The sequence below is a fragment of the Platichthys flesus genome, chromosome 19 (assembly GCF_949316205.1).
Source record: "Platichthys flesus chromosome 19, fPlaFle2.1, whole genome shotgun sequence".
NCBI classification, from domain to species: domain Eukaryota; kingdom Metazoa; phylum Chordata; class Actinopteri; order Pleuronectiformes; family Pleuronectidae; genus Platichthys; species Platichthys flesus.
The window spans coordinates 1,655,694-1,674,979 of NC_084963.1; the positions used below are offsets into that span (position 1 = coordinate 1,655,694).

Sequence of the window (19,286 nt, forward strand, 5' to 3'; positions counted from 1 at the left end):
GACAGCAGCAGAGGTAAAGCAGCTTGTTCATCTCACAGCCGGATGATGATCTGTCCTCACCAGTCCAAACACACACTCTGCAGCGGCTGCAGTGAAATCCCAGTTCACCGCCGCTGCCTGAAACATGGCCGCTCAGAAGGCCGGACATTGTGTGTGTGTGTGTGACTGTGTGTGACTGTGTGTGACCATCCTGTTTGTCCGTGTGTGTGTGTGTGTGAGAGAGTGAGTGTGTTTTCAAAGGAGACTTTAAGAAAAGAAAATACAAGGAAGTCTTTTAAAAAGCAGGACAATGGTGGCTGCCATGTAGCCTTGGTAGTGTTAGCCTTGCAAGGAACACAAACACACACTCACACACACAGACACACAGACACACACAGACACACATTGTCTCTCGGCCAATTTCGGCCCCAAAAAAAGAAACATGCTCTTTCATTTTTCCATCAAAGTCTCACCTTCCCAGTTAATAGACTGCTCCCTGGCTCCCCTTGAGAGGAACCCTGAGAAATAATATAAACATGTCACTGCCCCCCCCCCCCTCCTTTCATCAGAAAGAGAAAAATCACTCCTGTCCTTTTCTTGTGTCCCGTCTTTATGTCCTGCGTCTGATTTCCTGCTGCTTGTTTGCACTGAAGTCTTTTTCTTTTGTAAACAAAGCGGCGCGGGGGGGAAACGTGGCCTCGCCGCCTCGCTCCTCGTCTGAGGCCGATCGATCCGGTTCAGACGAGTCGAGCCGCCTCGGCCTCCGAAGCTTCTCAGGTCTCATCTTGTGTTTTGTTTGTTTTTTTTCTTTCAGAGATTCACACAAAAAAAGTGCGGAAGGTCCCCCCCGGCTTGCCGTCCTCAGTAAGTGACCACATGCCATTTTGTTCCTGTTGTTGTTGTTGTTTGTGAGGCGTCGCCGCTGCGTCACTCGGCTGGTTGTGTAGCTGGGAAAGAAAAAGAGGCAAATTGTCGTCGTTGTGTGTTTGTGTGTCTGTCGGGCGAAAGCTGGAAGCAAACAGCTGTTGGCTCCGTGGTGAATGTTCCTGTTTATTTAACTGGACGACGTTAAGACCAGAATAAATAATCACACGTTAGAGAAATGATCTAAACGTAAAGAAATGTAGAAATAACATTTTCTTTGTAAAGTTAAATTATATTTTTTAAGAAATTTAAACAAAAACATATATTTAAAATGTTGTTCTCCGTTTCCTCTTTTATTGATTCATTTATTGTTCAATTTCTGAATCACTGGTTGGATCTGAATTCTGGACTGAAGTGTTGGAGTTGTATTAATCCTGATGAAACTCAAAGTTGTAGTGAACTGGTTTTGTGGACGTGCGGACGTGACGCTGGCGCCGCCGTCGGAGGCGACCGGGAATCGAACAGCTGTCGGCTCCCGGTTCTCTGCTCCTGTTGTTCAGGAATCAGCCGGAAGACTTTTTACCCCCCAGTGAATAATCCACCGTTAAAAGACAAAAGCAAAGAATCATTTCATAAAAATGATCCACGAACGTGATGAAGTGAATTTAAAACAAATATTAAAACTTGAATTTACTGTATTTCTCAATGGAAGCATTTCCTATGAAGACATTCAGTATTTGATATTTAAAGGTACAAATGAGTTGAGTCCAGTCTGAGTGTGTGAAGCTCTTCACACTGATTGGTCGATCAGGTTTCTGGGTTTTGTTCTTGTTTGGAATCGAAGCTGGTGATTGGACGACTTCACTCAGCTCAGGTTCAGATTCATTAATCGACCAAATAACAAACTGCTGTTAGAACAACGTGTCGTTCTAAAAGAAATAAATTGTCTATTTTTATTTATTTGCTTGTTCCTTCCTCTGAATTTTGACATTTTCCTTAGTTTTGGAGAATTAAAGACATTTTACATTTTGCTGATTTTCTCTCTGTTTCTTTAACCATAATTCATTTTACTGGATTTCATCAATCGTTAAATCCAGAGAAAATTATTGTGATGACTGACAGTGAAAGATAATTTAAAGTAAATATCATAGATTTATGTCAGATTTAGTTTTTAACCAGTTTTCTAATGTGGAGAGTTTCTTCTCCTCACGCTGACCTCCTGAGTGACTTGTTAACGACGGCTGAATGTTCGAGGTGCGAGCGGCGGTTCTGGCTCGGCATGGGGGTTCTCCTTCTCCCCCCCCCCCGTCCCCCCGTCCCCCGTCTCTCTGTGTCTATATCAACCTCAGCAGCCCGGGGGGTGTGGGAGGAAAGAGGGGGTGAAGGGAAAGAGGTGAGGAAAGAGAAAAGGACAGAAAAGTGGAGGTGGAGGTTTGTTTTGTTTTTGTGTGTGAAGGTGAAGAATGAACTGTTTCCTGTGGAGAAAAGAAAACGTGATGTAAGAACCTTTAATGTGAAAACAGCTGAGTGTTAAACATCCTGGTGCTTTAACATGACGGCTCTGAGACATGTCATACGTGTCCCCCGACATGGAGGCGCTGCCATGTAGCAGACGTGTGTGGGATCCGGGGCGATGACACGGTGACATCTGCGTACGGTACATCACGGGCATCGAACGCTCTGCGGATGTTTAGGTGGAGAGAAGTGAGGATCGGTCGAGAGCTGCTGGATGAAGACGGATCGACTTCCTCTCGCCGTCCAGACAAGAAGCTGAAATGTCCCCATGAACTGGGCCTTCACGCGTCTGATTGGACGTGTCCTGCTGCTCGGTGTCTCTGTCTCTGTTGGTTCTGTCTGGGACGGAGCGTCAGAGACAATGAGGCTGAGACGGGATCTTTGTTTCTGCCTCCAGCCGCTCGGCCTCTAGAGAAACAGAAAGCATCAGTGAAGCTTTTTAAAATCCTGATTACATTATGAAATTGATTTATTGATTAGATCCTAATCTGATTGTTGTCCTGTGAAGCTTTTATGGCTTTTCTGATATTGATCTTGGATTTTGGATTTTCTTCTTTCTAAATTGAATTTACATTTTTTACATGGACTTGTATTTTTCAGACAAGAAGCATCATCACAAAAATCCATAACTGGACTTGAGTATAAGTTTTGTATTCATTTAATTGTTTTAAATGGAATGGTTAAAATTGTTAAACGAGGAAGAAACAAAATATTTTAAATCGTCTGAATCTTCTCGGCCTCGTGACGAAGCTTCAAAGACGGAAACTGTTTCCTGCTCGTTAGGTTTGTTGTGTTACAAGCTGCACTGGTTGATTGAGGCCACTAGGGGCAGATTTCTGGCGTCGATTTTGTCACGTTTTTATCGTTTTTACTGAATTCTTTATTGTTTTTATATATTTTCTCACGCTGATTTCTCTGTTCCTGCATATTCTCAACATCTCGTACAGTTTGTTTGAGGATTTAATTCATTTTGAAGCCTTTTTTGATTCTTCCTTTATTCTCATCTCTACAGTTTGTTTGAGGATGAAGTGTCACTTAATTGCTCTTCACTTCATTTAAAGGCAAAAAGTCTTGTTTCACATCCACTGCAGGCGACGGCTCCTCTTTTCCTTTTTTTCCTTACTTTAATTAATTAATTCCCCCCCCTCCTCCTCCTCCTCCTCCTCCTCCTCCTCCTCCTCCTCCTCCTCCCTCTCCTCTCCCTGCGCTGCAAGTTTGTTATTGCTATTTGTCAAATTTAGTTTGCTGAGTTGATGATTTACTTTGAGAAACAATTAAACGTCACTTGAGAGGAGAGCGTGGGACGTCTTTGTAATCAAAAGGAAATTAGGCGTGCGTTGCTAACATTAGCAGGTTGCAGTGCGGCGCCTCGCTGTTGTGTGTCTGTGTTGTGTTGGGAGGATAACGGCACTTTTATTTTTTCTTTCATAGATATCATTGTTTTAGTTCATTTGTTGTTCGCGCTGATAGAGTCTCTGTCGCGTCCTCAGAGCTTTGCTAATGCTGATGGAATAAACAAAAACACACACACACACACACACAGACACACACACACGCTGCATTTATCAAGATTATCAATGGCCACAGTGAAACCATGAAAATGAAGCCATCACATGAAATAGAAATGAAATGTCAGAGCAAGTGATTTTAATGTTCATTATTAGTCTCTTAATGTTCTTCTCTTTTCCTGCACACACACACTGGTACACACACACACACACACACACACAGTGGCAGTGGGGTCATTAACGTGTGTGTGAGTGTCACTGATCGTCCTCGGTGGTGTTTCACATGTGAAGGTGATTTAACGTGAAACAATCTAATGACACGAGTTACAACAACAAGACAAACTTTTGATTTATATTTTTAATAAAGTCGACGCTGCTCATAAAACTGTTATGTTCTTAAATTGTTAGATTTTGCCAAATCGGATTAAATGAAGGTGATTTTTAATATGATCCAGATTATCCTGTTTGTATATTTTGGCTCTGAAATTGATTTGAAGCAGATGAGAAGAGTCTAAATTCTGCTTTATGATCAACATCGCGCATTTCTATAAAAACATGTCCTTTAATATCAATTATGCGTTTGACAAAATATTTCTTCCCCCTGTTCATTTGTCATTTTTAACCTTCAGAAGAAAAGTAGAACAAATGAAAACTTGTAACGGATCTGGTTTAAGAAGTTCAACAATTGTATTAGTGACTTGTGCAGTTATCATCATTTATTGTAAGATCTATTCTGCACAAGTGTTTAATTTGGTCAATTGAGTTCATAAGTTCTTCAAATTGATGTAAAATTTACCAAGAAAATATTATTTCTGTAAAATTTTTATCATTTGTGAGAGATAAACTTCCAAAATCAGAATCCGAAAGAGAATCCGAATTCTTTTTATTGCCATGTTTATTTGCACGTACAGGAAATTGCCTTGGTGTGGCTGGTGCACTGTACAAACAACAATATAAAAACAATAATATAAAAACAACAACAATATCGAACAACAATACATACAAATCCCATTTGTCCCTGACCTTGAATATTTTAGTTTAAACCTAAACAATCAGTTTCATCAACCTTCACTCCTCCGAAGTTTCTCTTTTCAGAACTTTTCTTTTAAAACCAAACTCGAAGAAACCCTCTGAGCGATCTGACCGGGGGGGCGATCTCCCCCCCCCCCTCTCCTCGGCTCAGATGTGGTTTTGTTTAAAGTCGACAGCGTTAATTAAATTACGCCAGGTCTTGCAGAAGGCACAGTAGGAGAGCCAGCAGTCCCCAGTAGGCTGCGGGTGGAGGAGGGATGGGAATGGAGGGTGGTGGTGATGGAGGGGGTGGGGTGGGGGGGTCCAGGGTAGTGGTTTGGTGAGTCGTACTGCCCCCTTCAGGTGGGCCCAGGAACCACAGAAGACCCTACTACACAACCAGCGTTGGGCTGTGACGTCTGTGAAGTGTTTGTGCTTCGTGTTCAGTGGAGAGAGAAACTGTTGAACCCAGATTTATATTCTTCTTTCTTTAAATATAGATTTACAGGTTTGGCTTCAAGGTGAGAAATACAAAGCACATTGTGTAGTTTTGTGTGATGGTTGTGTGTGTCATTTAGAACATGGGCATTCATCTGCTGCTGTAGCATCCTGGAATTTCCTGTCTTCAGGATGAACGTGTGGTTATAGATCAGGTTCAGTCTTGAGTCCCAGTGAAACCAGAAGCTGTTGACTGGGACATACAAATAACCCCTGTCCACTTACTTATGTCTCTCTTATCCCTACAGTATATAGAGATATAGTTATGATAAAATTCCATGTTCTTTGAAACAAACCTTTAAAAACAGAATCTAAGTTGCGTTGTTGACACTGGGAATAATTTAAATAAATATTTTATATTTTATTTTGACATGACAAAGAAGTGTCTATACTCGTGTGTGTGTGTGTGAAAGTGTGTTGTGCTATTTACTCGGATCTCTGTGTCCCGCACTGCTGCGCCATGGCCGCCATTTTGTGTCAGATGGGAAACTGCTAATTGAATTACAAGGCATCCGTTTGTGTGTATTGCTGCGTATTGTCGAGTGTTTGTGTGCATGCATGTGTGTGTGCATGTGTTGTTAGTGCAGCGCCTCTTTGTCCCCAAAGAGAAGTTTTGTTTGACACAAACCAAGACCCTTAACACACACACACACACACACACACACACACACACACATGCAGATAAACATGAATTCACATGTGAAGACTTTGACTTTGCTGAGATTCCTTTGAAATTAATATTTAGATAAAGCAGAAAATATTAAATTAATTTATTTGATTTAACTTGAGCTCAGTTTGAACGAACTTGGAGTTTTCTTGAAGATTTCCTCAGGCTGTATAGTCTTTATTATTATTATTATTATTATTATTATTATTATTATTGTTATTATTATTATTATTATTATATAGTTGTAGTTGTGGTTAATGGACATTGAATCAGGACATAACTCTGAGGCTCGGTGGTTCGACTCCCGGCTCATCCAGTCCACATGTGTCCCTGGGCCACAGGCCACATTATCAAACTGGTGTAGACGTCCTTTCCCAGGTCGACCAGTTAGTCGTTCATATCCTTCATCTGACCTCCGCTTCATTCAGAGCTTCATTGACAGTGAAATGACCTCAGCTTGAAGATCACCATCGCCTTTCTGTCCTTGTGAGGACATTTGGCTTCTACAAAGACCTCCAAACACACACACACACACACACACACACACACACACGCACAGAGACACAATGGACGCCTGCTGCACAAGTGAATGTTCCCCTGTACATTCCTGAGCCAAATATTTGGCTGCAGTAACAGGCAGCAGAGAGTGACACTGATTCTCTCCAAGCCTACGATGAATATCACATGTTGTCGCTCTCACACACACACACACACACACAGACACACACACACACACACACACACATTATTGTGGTGACAAAAACTGATCAATATTTCTCACTCGTCTTTTCTCAGCGGTTTAAACTCAGTCCTGCTCCACGTTTACCCTCAGTTGTTTTTTGGACGGAGTAAAATCATATTTAACTTAACAAGGTGTTACAGCTTTATTAAAACTACTAAACAAAAATCAGATTTTTCACTGTGGACAGGATATTGGAATATTATGATCCTTTACTTTGAAAAATGACATTATCATTCCCAGGATCCAAAAAACGAGACTCGAGTATCTGTTGTTTTTGTTGTTGTTGTCAAAACGTTTTTATTTAACACACTTTCTGCAGTTTGACGTCTGTTTGAGCTTTAACACGTAGTTATTAAGTTTTCTCCACTTGGTAAAGCGGGCGCCCCACATACAGATGTTTGAACCCTCGTGCAGCAGGTTCAATTCCAGCCTTCAGCTCTTTGCTGCATGTCTTCCTCACCTTCTGTCCTAAACACCTTTTAAAAGAAGAAGATCAGGAAGGTTCTGGAAGGTCAGATCCCAGCAGGAGAATCCTCAGGACGTCCGACCACCATGGGGCGGCCATTTGACTCCAAATACATGATAGAGTTTCAAAAGAGCAAAATTAACCTCTGTCCATAGAGCAGCAAAAACAACAACATTAGAATCCACTGTGAAAACTTACTCAAGAAAAACAGAAAGAGAAGCAAGAAACAAAGGAGGAAAAATAATAACTAAAGTAGAAAGAAAGAAATAAAGAAAGAAAGAAAGAAGGAGGTGTAAACAGAGAAGGGGGGGGGGGTTAATGAAACAAGCGGCTGTTTTTTTAAACCTTGTTCTAATGAGATCAGTGGCTTCACCAAAGCCTGCGTGTTAGCAATGTGAATATCAGCCTCATAACACACACACACACACACACTCACACAATCACTCACTCTCTCACACACACACATACACACACCATACACACACACCCTGTCTTGTGGCTGTAGTACATGTCGGTGGAGCAGAGTAGCTTCATCTTTAATCACGGTTTGATTCCGAACACGCTCTGTGTAGCGTACACCTGAACACAGAGCGCCGAGCGGCAGCCAGACGCCGGGCTCCACACCACAACCAGAGAGTGTCCCAGCATGCATTTCACCTCAGCCAGTGGCTAGGATGGACGCTCTTAAATACTTTGTTTGTCTTTGTTCGACAAGTAAAATGAACTTTGAAAAATTGTTCAAACTTTCTCAGAAATGTCTGAAACAACAAAACAGTGTTTGAAACTTTTCTGATCCAAACAAAGTGAAGACACATTTTCCAGACAGCTGATTAGCGGATGTTAGCTTAGCATGAGTTAGAAAACGCTATGATTACTGATCACATCCCACGAGAACCACATGGGGTCAAGTTAGAAATGTGTTTGACCTTGTTCCAACCAAACTTATCAGAAACATGAACATCAGCCTGATAAGAACTAGCTTGTTCATATCCCATCTGCTAACAGGACCTGTACTGCTGCCAACCACCAGGGGGCGATCAGGTTCAGGCTCCACTTCGTGTCGTCCATCTTGATAAAGAGTTTTATAAATATCCGCTGAATTCACGTGTCTTTGTGTCGACAGACTTCAGCTGAGATCAGTCTCCATGTTTGTTTGTGTTGTGATTTAACAAAGATGTTGACGTGAACTTTATTCAGAAAAAAACCCGTCTAACATTTAAAGCACCTTCTCAAAAGTCTCTGAAGTCATACATGTCTTTAACATGTCCATGAGGTGATATCAGAAACTTCATCCTCAACAAGTTAGTCCCCTCCTCCTCCTCCTCCTCCTCCTCCTCCACTTCCTCCTTTTGATATCACAACAGGAAGTTGAAGTAGGACATTTCTTTGCTGTTTAGTTTTTTTTTTACCTGTCCCCCCCCCCCCGCCCCCCCGCTGTAACGCTTCCTTCCAATTTGTTGAAATTTCTCAAAATCTTCCGTTTGTTGGGCTGAAAAAGAAAATCACAGAAAAATCACCATAAGGGCTGCTTTGCATTTTTAATTAAGAAACTAACATATGAATATATTTGCATATTATTGAGTTGCAGATTAAATCATGCATACATAATTAGCGTGCAGCAGCGCTCGCTCATTCACACACACACAGACACACACACACACCTTCAGACACTTACACACCCTCTCCAAACACTTTGGTTCTCTCTCTCTCTCTCTCTCTCTCTCTCCCTCTCTCTCTCTCTCTCTCTCTCTCTCTCTCTCTCTCACAGTTTGTATTTTGGAGGAAAATTAGCTTCTGATTTTTATATTTTTTTGTCAAAAGTGAGGCCATGTCAGGTTTTTATCCTGATTACACGAGCGAGATAATGAAGAACTCTACTTCTTATTTTATTTCATCTATCTCTCTCTCTATCTATCTCTCTATCTATCTCTCTATCCATCTATCTATCTATCTATCTATCTATCTATCTATCTATCTATCTATCTATCTATCTATCTATCTATCTATCTATCTATCTGTCTATCCGCCTGTCTGTATAACGCTCCAGTGAAAATGGATTGAATTATTATTCATTACATGTTACTCATATGAAAGGTAATTAAATAACTTTACTAATTACTCAACAAGAAAAGTAATTAGTTACATTACTCATTACAACAATGCCTCATTAGTCACACCTTAAACTGCATCAGACACGAGTGTAGAATCTGAAAATAAGAAAGTGTGTTCATTAATTTAATTGATTTTTCATTTACTCTTCTGTGAGTTCTCGTTTGTTTTGGCCGTGGAAAGAATTCCCATCATGCTTTGGGGGACGGCTCATCAGTAAGCCAGGTACCGGGGGTTAGAGCCCCCCACCAGTAAATGTTGTCGACTCTGCACCACACAAAGTGGTGTGTCATCAGCAGTTTGTGTGTTTGCAGGGTTCAGAGGCTCAGGAGCGTGGGCTGTGGTCCGTCACAGGACGACACATGAACCAGGACACAATCCAAAAACATGTCCTCTGCCATGGAGACGCACAACAGCCAACGTGGTGGACATGAGGCAAAATCGAAGCTCACACGTGTCCCACACTAAACGACGTGTACCACAGTGAACAACGTGTCCCACAGTGAACAACGTGTCCCACAGTAAACAACGTGTCCCCCAGTAAACAACGTGTCCCACAGTAAACAACGTGTCCCACAGTAAACAACGTGTCCCACAGTAAACAACGTGGACTTTGATTGTAGAGAATTCTTACAACATCATTTCTTCTGTGCGTTAGCGTTGTGAAGACGTGTTTCTTTAGTCACCTGTTGCTGCGACTGTGGAAACTTAACACCACTGAAATACAGTATTAAATATACATTAGAACAAATACATATACACACTGAACAAACACTACTTTATTATAAAAAGTATCTGAACTCTCTCTCTCTCTTTATCATTTTATCCGATTTAGTGTTTGTCTGTTACAGACGTTGAAAACACGACATCACTTCATCCATCATCTGCTTTTCAGCTCTTTGACTTTTCCTCTGTTTCCAAATCACCTTCACCTCCGTGGGAGATGTTGGGAAAGGGCGAGAGACACTGAGAAAGACAGAGGAGCAGAGAAGAGAGAGAGAGACTAAGTGTGAGAAATAAAATCCTGTCCGATTATAATTCAACAAGGAATGAACTGTCACCTGTAGGGAGGAAGAGTGAGGGAGGGAGGGAGGACGAGGGAGAAAGAAAGAGCGGGTGGTGAGGGAGGAAGGAGGAAAGAAAAAGTCCCATTTATGACCTTTGACCTTTGACATCTGTAGCTGTCTGTCTCTGATCCACCTTAAATAGTGAGGACGGTTGGTGCATGTGCTCAGAATAGACAATACTACCTTAAGTTCAAAGGTCAATGAGTTTTTAAATGACTCTCCTCCTTCACTTCTGTCTCCTCTTCATCTCATCCCTTCTTTTTCCTCCCCTATCCTCCACTCCTCCTCTACCTCCTCTTCATCTTTTTGTTTGTCCATCACTCACTGTCTCCTCTCTTCTTCTTTCCTTCCCTTAAATTTCTCCTTACGTTTCATTCTTTCTTTTGTTCTGTCATCACCTCTCCTCCCTCTTTCCTCTCCTCCTCTTCCACCTCATCCTCCTCTTCATTCTTCTTCGTCTCCTCCGCAGGTTTGTTGACCAAGCAGCCGTCAGACTAAATTAAAAACGCTGTCTCTGCTTCTTTTGCCTCAACCGGGTCACTTTTTTGGGGTTCTACCATCTCTCCTTCCCTTCTCCCTTTTCCTTTTCCTCTCGCTCCTGCATCTCTCCATCCCTCCCTCTGTCTCGCCCATCTCTCCCTTCATTTCCCATGCAGTCTGGTTGGGTACAATGCTGGGAGCCAGCCAGCGCTGCAGACAGATGGTCCACTTATTAGATGTGCATCAGCCCTCCCTCCCCTTCCTGCAGCTCGCTTTTTAATCAAATTAAAGCCGAAAGAAGAGAGAGAGCGAGGGAGAGTGATAGCGGGATAGAGAGAGAGAGAGGGAGTTATATAGAGAGAGAGTTTTGGGAGGTCTGCTTGTTTTGGAGTCTATTATTTGTTTGAATAGGATGAATGATGACAATGTTAATATGAAATTTGGACGACTGAATCTGTCTGACTGGTTCGGTAACTGCCTCTCTTCTCCTCCTCCTCCTCCTCTCATTTTCTATCTCTCTTTTCATCAGTCTGTTTTTTTTAAGGGACATTCCACTCATTCTGAACCTCCGTTCACCAGTCATGGTTAGAACAGCTTGACCCGTGTGACCAGTTGGAGAAACAAACTGGTGATGTCATCAGGGTTATCCTGGCGTGGGCTCAGATTACTCAATCGTTTCATTGGCCCGTCAAGCCCCCCCCCCCCCCCATCAGTCTCCTGTCTCCAACTTTCTGTAAAACTAAATTACAGATTGTGTACATTTGACTAAAGATCACTGCAATGACACAAACAGTTCAAAGTTGTAGCGGGTATTTTTATATTTGATTTTATACAGGATTTAAGTTGTAGATTATTAAACAAACCAATAAAAATAAAAACTTCATGGAGAATAATTCTCTCTCTATCTCTTGTTGTCGTCAGATTGTGGGTCTGTGCTCAAACCTCTGTCCGGACACACACTCACGACACCATGTGACCTCTCTGAGTCAAATCTTGTTGGGATTGAACGCACACTTTATTTATTTTTGTCTCAACACAGACATATTTCAGCTCCACAACACAACAACCCCAGTCAGGTGTGTGCGACTAAAGTAACAGTAGCATTTTAACATTAATTCCAATCAATGAACCTGAGTTATTATGGCGCCTCCTATTGGACAATTTGAGACTTAACATTGTTTTTAATATTTGTGTAAAGGTGATGATAATAAAACAGCTGTCCTGTCTGTGTGTAGCTGTCTGTCACTCAAGTTGACAACTGACCATCGCCCCACCGTCATATGGTGGGTGGTCACCATATCAACCCACACATTGTTGTAGGATTGATTTAATGATCAGTTATGGTCAATTTTACTGGTACAACAAATATAACACAATTGAATTAATGTCAATTTGACTTTGTCATAGTGAAAACCATTTGCTGCTAAATGTTTACTAGATGATTTAACTTGTAGGGTGCAGAGAAAATTATATACAGATCAATATAATTGGTATAGACCACATAAAAGAGAGAGAGGAATAAAATCCACTCTAACAGGAAACGTAGGTGGAGAGGATCAGATGGTCGAGTTGGGTTTTAGTCAAAGTTGACAAGATAAAACCTGTAAACTGTCATGAACCTGTTCAACACCAGGGTGGAGGGGAGGAAACGAGGGAGGAAACGAGGGAGGGAGAGAGGAAGAGAGGACAGAATGAGACAGGGGAAGAAGAAGAAGAGGAGGAGGAGGAGGAGGAGGGTGTGTTGAAAGAAGCTCTGTGGAAAAAGTGAATATTCAGCTCAGTTCAAAGGGGAGAGAGAGAGAGAGAGAGAGAGAGAGAGAGAGAGAGAGAGACAGAGAGAAGATGGAGGGATGGTTTCCAGATTTATTGTGGAAAGTTGAAAGAGTGTCGGCGTGTGTGTCTGCGCGTGCACGAGCTACGTCCCAGCCTCTCTCTCCGTGCATTTTCCACGCGGGCGCGCGCTTATATCTGCGTGTGAGTGAGTAAGTGAGGGAGTGAGAGAGAGAGAGAGCGAGAGAGAGAGAGGGAGAAGGGGAGGGGCACCTCGCTCTCCCTCCCTCCCTCCCTCTCTCCCTCCTGCTTTGCATATTGCGCGTGCCTCGGCTCGGCCATATGGGAAAATGCAACTGAAGGAATTGTCGAAAAAAATCGCGCAGCGGAGCCGCGAGAGTTCGAGACCATAACAAGCATCCTGGGAGAGAAAGTTCACGAAGAGAAGGAGAAGAGCAGGAGAAGGGGAGGAGGGCGCTGAACAGCAGGAGAAGAGAAGAGAAATAAAACAGAGGAGGAGGAGGAGGAGGAGGAGAAGGAGAAATAAGAGTTGCGCGTCTTCCTGCGGAGGAGCGATGTATTGTGCGTACACCATCCCTGGGATGACAGGCAGCTCACTCATGTACTACTACAACGGCAAAGCGGTGAGACTCACTCTGTTCCTTCCTGTGGGAGTCATGGGAGAGAGGGATGGAGAGAGGGAGAGAGAGAGCGAGAGAGAGGATGGGGTGAGAGAGGAGGAGAGGAGGTGAAGAGTGTGGATCTTTACGCACCAACTTCAGCCGCGCCGCGCGTCAAGGCGCGAACCGAGTGTGAGCTGTGTGTGTCCGTGCGCCGGGTTTATTTTTGGAAAAGGTGCCTGTTGTTTGTCTAGGGGAATAAAAGTGTGTGTGTGTGTGTGTGTGTGTGTGATTGTGCGTGTGTGTGTGTGACAGTAGAGAGGCTACTGTGCCGCGTAGCGCTTGGATAAATACGTTGGATGGACTCCTGTGAAATGTGATGAATGTGTGTTTACAGTATGTGCGTGTGTGCGTGTGTGTATCTGTGTGTGTGTGTGTGTGTGCGTGCGTGTGTCCGCTACACGCACCTCAGCTGTTGGAGGAAAAATGTGTTCCATATCTGAGTTGTCTGTCCATTTCCTGCGCAACAGACGCTTTCAAATCCATCTTATTTTATAATTGTTATATTTGATATTATTGTTGAAAAGGAGCCATTTCGTTAATTTAATTGTGTTAATGTTTTTTTGTTGCACACGTGGATATCAGGGATTTGTTTGGTTTTGTGTTTCATTCAAGGACTTGAGGATTTTTTAATTTTCCTTTCTCCCACATTTTTTTCTGTAATAATTTACCTTCAAATCAGGTTTTATGTTTTTTTTATTATAAGTAAGAAAGAAGATCATTGTCATTAATTAGGCTTAATCTAAATCTATCATCTCTTTATTCCTTTAAAATTATACAATTACACAATAATATTTGCTACAAAGGTAAAGTACACATAATTCTTATTTTATCCTATGAGGCTCTAAATTATGTTTAATAATCTAAAACAGTGTCTGGATGTGAGAGATGTGTCCAGGTCGTGTGAAGCTGTCTGACCTCCCGTGAACCTGTCTGTCTCTCCTCCAGTCCCCCCCCCCCCCCCCCCCCTCACCTGTAAAACACCAGGAACAGGATGAAGTGATTGAAGGGGGGGGGGGGGGGGTGTAAAGCAGCGAAGTGCTGGTGACTGGGTTTCACTGGGTTCTGGTGTCGGAGCAGGAGCGTGTGAAGATGGAAGGTTGGGATTTCCTCCGGTTCCACCTGTCAGCGAAGTGTCTGTCCTCTGAGCGTCTGTCTTCATCTCAGCGAAGTGTCTGTCCTCTGAGCGTCTGTCTTCATCTCAGTGAAGTGGTGTCTGTCCTCTGAGCGTCTGTCCTCATCTCAGTGAAGACAGACGAGGAGACAAAGAGGCAAAGAGACGACAGGAGGACAAAGATTCACAATCTGAACTTTCTCCTGAACTAAACGGTTTCACGTTTGATGGAATTAAGAATCAGCTTCAGGCTGAAGGCCTCAGACACGATCCAGTGCCCCCCCCCCCATTCAGACATTTATCTAGAAACAGCAGAAAGAACATGAAATCAATATTTGATTTATTTTGCAGAGAAAATTTACAGTTGGATTTTGTGCATTTTTGTAGTTTGTATCAGCCCCTGATTTGATTTAGCTCTTGAGTTTTATTTAATTTTTGGATTTAGTCTGTGTTTTAAAATTCCTCTGTATCCACATTTTATTCCAACCATTCAAATTCATGAAAATACAGAAAATTTAAAGATGTTTTCTGCTTCGACCTTGATTTTTTTTTTCTTCTTTTAACCGTGAACTCAGTCGTCTGTGCTCAGACGGTTAGAAACAGAGCATCTGTTGTTTGGGAACCCGGCGCAGACCCTCACCAACAGTCGTCCTCTGTTTGCTGCCGGCTCCCCGTCCGGCCGCTGGCTGTGGAGCTTCTTGTACCCGCTCTCTTGCCGTAGCTCGGGGCCTTCTTTGTATCTCGCCAGGTTTTTCCCGGAGCCTGGGTTTCTCAGTTTGGTGATGCTCCGGGGCTCGGTGTGCCACCGCCGCTTTGTTTGGTGGCTGCTGGCTGCTGGATGGCACACTGTGCCGACGGTCTTGATCCGGTGCCAAGCTCCTTTCTATCTTCACTTGAACCCCCTGTCTCAGTGTGTGTGTCTGTGTACAGCTTGTTCACACCCGTCGTCCACTGGCACACAAACACACAAATACCAGAATCACACTAATAAAGTGTCATGGGTTCTGTTTCTCTAGATGTTCTGTGTGTTTCCCCCCGGCTGGGGTTGAGGTGATTTGGTGATGCTGTGGTCGTGTGCAGCCGGATTCAGGCCGGTCGCTGTGTTGTGTGTGAGCGAGTGGAAACTGGGGCAAAGTGGTGGAAGCTTGAGAGGAGACAGAAGCACTCGGACAGATCTGCAGCCGCAGCGAGCCTCGGCCCGGCGAGACCAAACCGTGGAGAGGCTGAATCTGGGCTTTGGTTTGTGGAGAGTGTGGGGGGAGGGTGGGGGGGAGGAGGGCCGAGGCCTGAGCCCCGGTTAGCTGCTGTCGCTAACTTAAGCTGTGGCGGCTTAATGAGGCAGCAGAAAGCGCGGCTAAAACAAAAGGCCTCATTTAAAGCCGGCCCAGCCAGCCGGCCATTGTTATGCTAACACAGCATTTGAATATTCAGTAAGTTTTAATTAGGAGGTTCCTGAAGCCGCCTCCCAAATCCTGCAGCCGGCCGGCGTCACCGTGAAGCAGGAAACACTTCACATTCGGTTTGTCCACAATTTATTCTGCAGTTGTTGTTTTTCTCAGACAAACATCTCCCAGTGTGCCGAAGGAATTACTGGTTTATATTTTAAATGTATGGTTTTTGTGAATGCGCTGCAAATATAGATGAATACAAAATTATCGCTCAAATTTTTTCTTTGTAAATTAATGTAGAATTAAAAATACAACATTTATTATATATTTACAGTTTTCTTTAAATTTCACATTTAAGGCCTTTAACTGTCAAACACAGGCGGGGGGGGGTCAAAGGTCAAAGACAAAACTAAACGTATAAATTCAGTAAATTTCTCTTTGTTCAACAGGAATATTTTAAATATTTTAAAGTGTTTATCAATTTAAATTAATTTCATCCAGGGAAATCAAATCTGACGATGAGAGAAACATTTATAAATTTGTATTTATTAATTAAACACTATTGTAAATGTTATTATTTAAAATGAGTGAGTGGGTTTTAAATCACAGGAGTTATTGGATTTGTTCAGTGACGTAACGACTCAGTTCTAATGAATCACATTTAGGAAAATAAATATCTTCGGGTGAAAATGTTAAAACGACAAAAATTGCGCAGAGAAGAATTTCACGCCTGCAGCAGTGGGAATGCTAATTGGAAATCAAAGCTGTGTGTGTGTCTGTGTGTGAGTGTTTGTGTGAGTGTGTGTGTTTTTGTCTCGTTCATTGTCTTTCTCCATACACAAGCCCGTACATGTGCACCTTGGTCTGTAAATACAAGGTAAAGGAGTTTTGGTAGTAATCGTGTGAGTGTGTTTGTGTGTTTGTTTGTGTGTTATTGTGAATCCAGTGTGTGTGGACGTCCTGTGTGCTCGGTAGGTTGGAATTAGAGCACAGCTTGTTATGCAATTATAACTTTATAAATAGACACATTGTGCGTGTCTGTGTGTCTGTGTGCAGGCCTCCTTTTGCATTTGCTTGAATTTTTCTATTCAAACGTTTAAAAGAAAAGCCCATTTTAATGACTGTGTTTGTGTGTGTGTGTGTGTGTGTGTTTCCCTGTTGTTAAAAACTAAACACACGTGTGCGGTGTTCGTCACTGGGTGTTTGTTGTGTATCAATTCAGTTTCGAGGTTGAACATAAAATCTAAATCGAACTGTTTTCAGGTTTTAATGTGTGTAATGTGTATGTTTGTGCACATACATTGTGTTTTTGTTAAATTGGAATTTGTGTGTGGACGATAAAAGTCTGTGTGTATTTGTTTTTTACGTGTAATTTTATACAATATTTTGTTTGTATACGACAAGGACGCATTTAAAGTGTGCGTGTCTATTTGTGTGTGTGTTTGTGAGTGTGTTAGAGCGTATGTGTACATGTGTTTGTGTGTGTGTGAGTGTGTTTGTGTTTGTGTGTGTGTGTGTGTTTGTGTGTGCGTGCGTGCGTGTAGTCCGGCCGATTAAAGCCTGACACACCGCTCAGGCTTTAACCTAATCCTTCTGCATCAGATTATCTGACACTGATGCTGCCGATACACAAACTACAGCCACAACTACACAGACACACACACACACACAGACACACACACACACACAATAAACTCATTTTTTTATAGTATTTAATTTTAAAAGGGACTGATGTATTCAAACGTGTCTCTGGTCGATAGTCATTTCATATCATTATATTCTTCCTCTTTTACAATATAACACAGTATTTATACAGCACAATATTTATACAACTGTTATTCAATAATAATTTCCCTTCTTTATAATACGTGTTTACATTGAGCCAGTTGTGCAAATAAAAAAAAATTGATGGTTTTATATAAAACCTGTAAAATATAATTTTTGTCACATGGTGTAAAACTGTAATTATTGATCTTTTGATTGAATAATTGTCGAACCAGCAACTTTGATATATAATGTGGTGAATTTATGATTTGAGTTGTTGCCATTTAAAAATATAGTTTATATAAATACAGTTTATATATTATTTAAATGTGTGATATGTATTTCTCCTTGCTGCACACTGTGTGTATTTCTGGATGTTTTCTGGACTGAGAGGTTTTGTTTCCTTCAGCTCTTCTCTTGTCTTCTTCGTGACATCTTGCACATTCCTCTTCTTCATCATTAATGTAGAAGAAAGGCTAATTAGCAGGTCATTAGTGATGTCATCACCGTCACATGCTGGATTTCTAAATGTCAGCGCGGCTGACGCGTCGTGACAATGAGACGTTTTCTTCCATAGAGGTGTCGGATTGTGTGATTTTTAAATGAAGCTCGGTTCAGTTTCCTCACGTCTGTGTCGTGAAGCCTTCGTATCAAACCTTGTGTTTATTTAAAATATCCTATTTTCGAATTGAGGTTGGGTTAATTCAGCTTTGAGGCCTTGAGATTTAAATTAATAATTATTTATTTTTATCAAAATGAAAATGGAGGTATCAGATATATTCTGCCTTAAGTGATTTGTGGTGTTTTATGTTTGGTTGAAGACAACAGCAGCTTCCTGTGAGATGAGAGAACTCGGCTGTGTTGTACTTTGACTTTGCAGGTTTTCTGTGTATATATACTTTTAACAAGTATTCACTATTGTCACGTGTCCACACAACCTAGATTATATTTATTCCAGAATTAAAGGTAATTAGATTTAAATCCAGGTTTTATTTTTTGCATTTCTGGAGAAGAATTCGAAAATAGAATTTATTTATTACATTGCCTTTTTGTTATCTAGAACTTGACATTTACATTAAATTGACCATATGGTGTCTGAAGCCCGGTGTATAACCCACACTGGGTCTTTGTGCTCCTGGTTCTGCTGTTTAAAAGCTTTAATGACCCGGAACCCGGTGATAATGGATCTGAACTCAAGTGGAATTCGTCCAAAACATGCGATCGCTGCGTTTCATTGATAATCTGCAGGTTGTGTAACAGACACTGGGCTTTCTCTCTCTCTCTGTCTTTATAAATCCTTGACCTTAATGTGCAAGGTCCCAGCTGCCAAAATGAAGGCGTGCATGTGCACACACACGCACACACATAGTCCAACAGTGAGTCATCTGTGTGTGTGTGTGTGTGTGTGTGTGTGTGTGTGTGTCCTGAAATGGAAGATGGGCCGTGGCGGGGCAGAATGGGTCGGCATTCTTTGGATAGTTGGGAATTTCCACACTGACCTGTCCGCGGGAAGAGGAGCCATCTGTGTGCGGGCCGCCGGTTTGATTCCCGGTGTCTGACTGAGCGGCTGCCAGCGCGACCAAACCTGCGAACACGGAGTTCAGCTGGCCGACGAGAACAAGCGTGAGCAGGAGAGAGCGGCGGGGGGGCGGCTGTAGATCCTC

General features: G+C 42.3%; 1 protein-coding gene across 6 annotated transcripts in view; it reads left to right on the top strand.

Annotated features, from left to right (window-relative positions):
• Window positions 1-19,286, top strand: part of LOC133975278 (transcription factor 4-like) — a 146,508-nt gene that overhangs the window by 81,004 nt on the left and 46,218 nt on the right. For 4 of the 6 annotated variants that reach the window (XM_062413188.1, XM_062413187.1, XM_062413190.1 and 1 more), the window contains one exon: window positions 794-843. In XM_062413188.1, coding sequence (XP_062269172.1) covers window positions 794-843 — 50 coding nt within the window. Of the gene's footprint in view, window positions 1-793; window positions 844-12,767; window positions 13,321-19,286 lie in introns of those variants that run through there. The other 2 variants (XM_062413191.1, XM_062413192.1) reach the window with 2 other exon arrangements.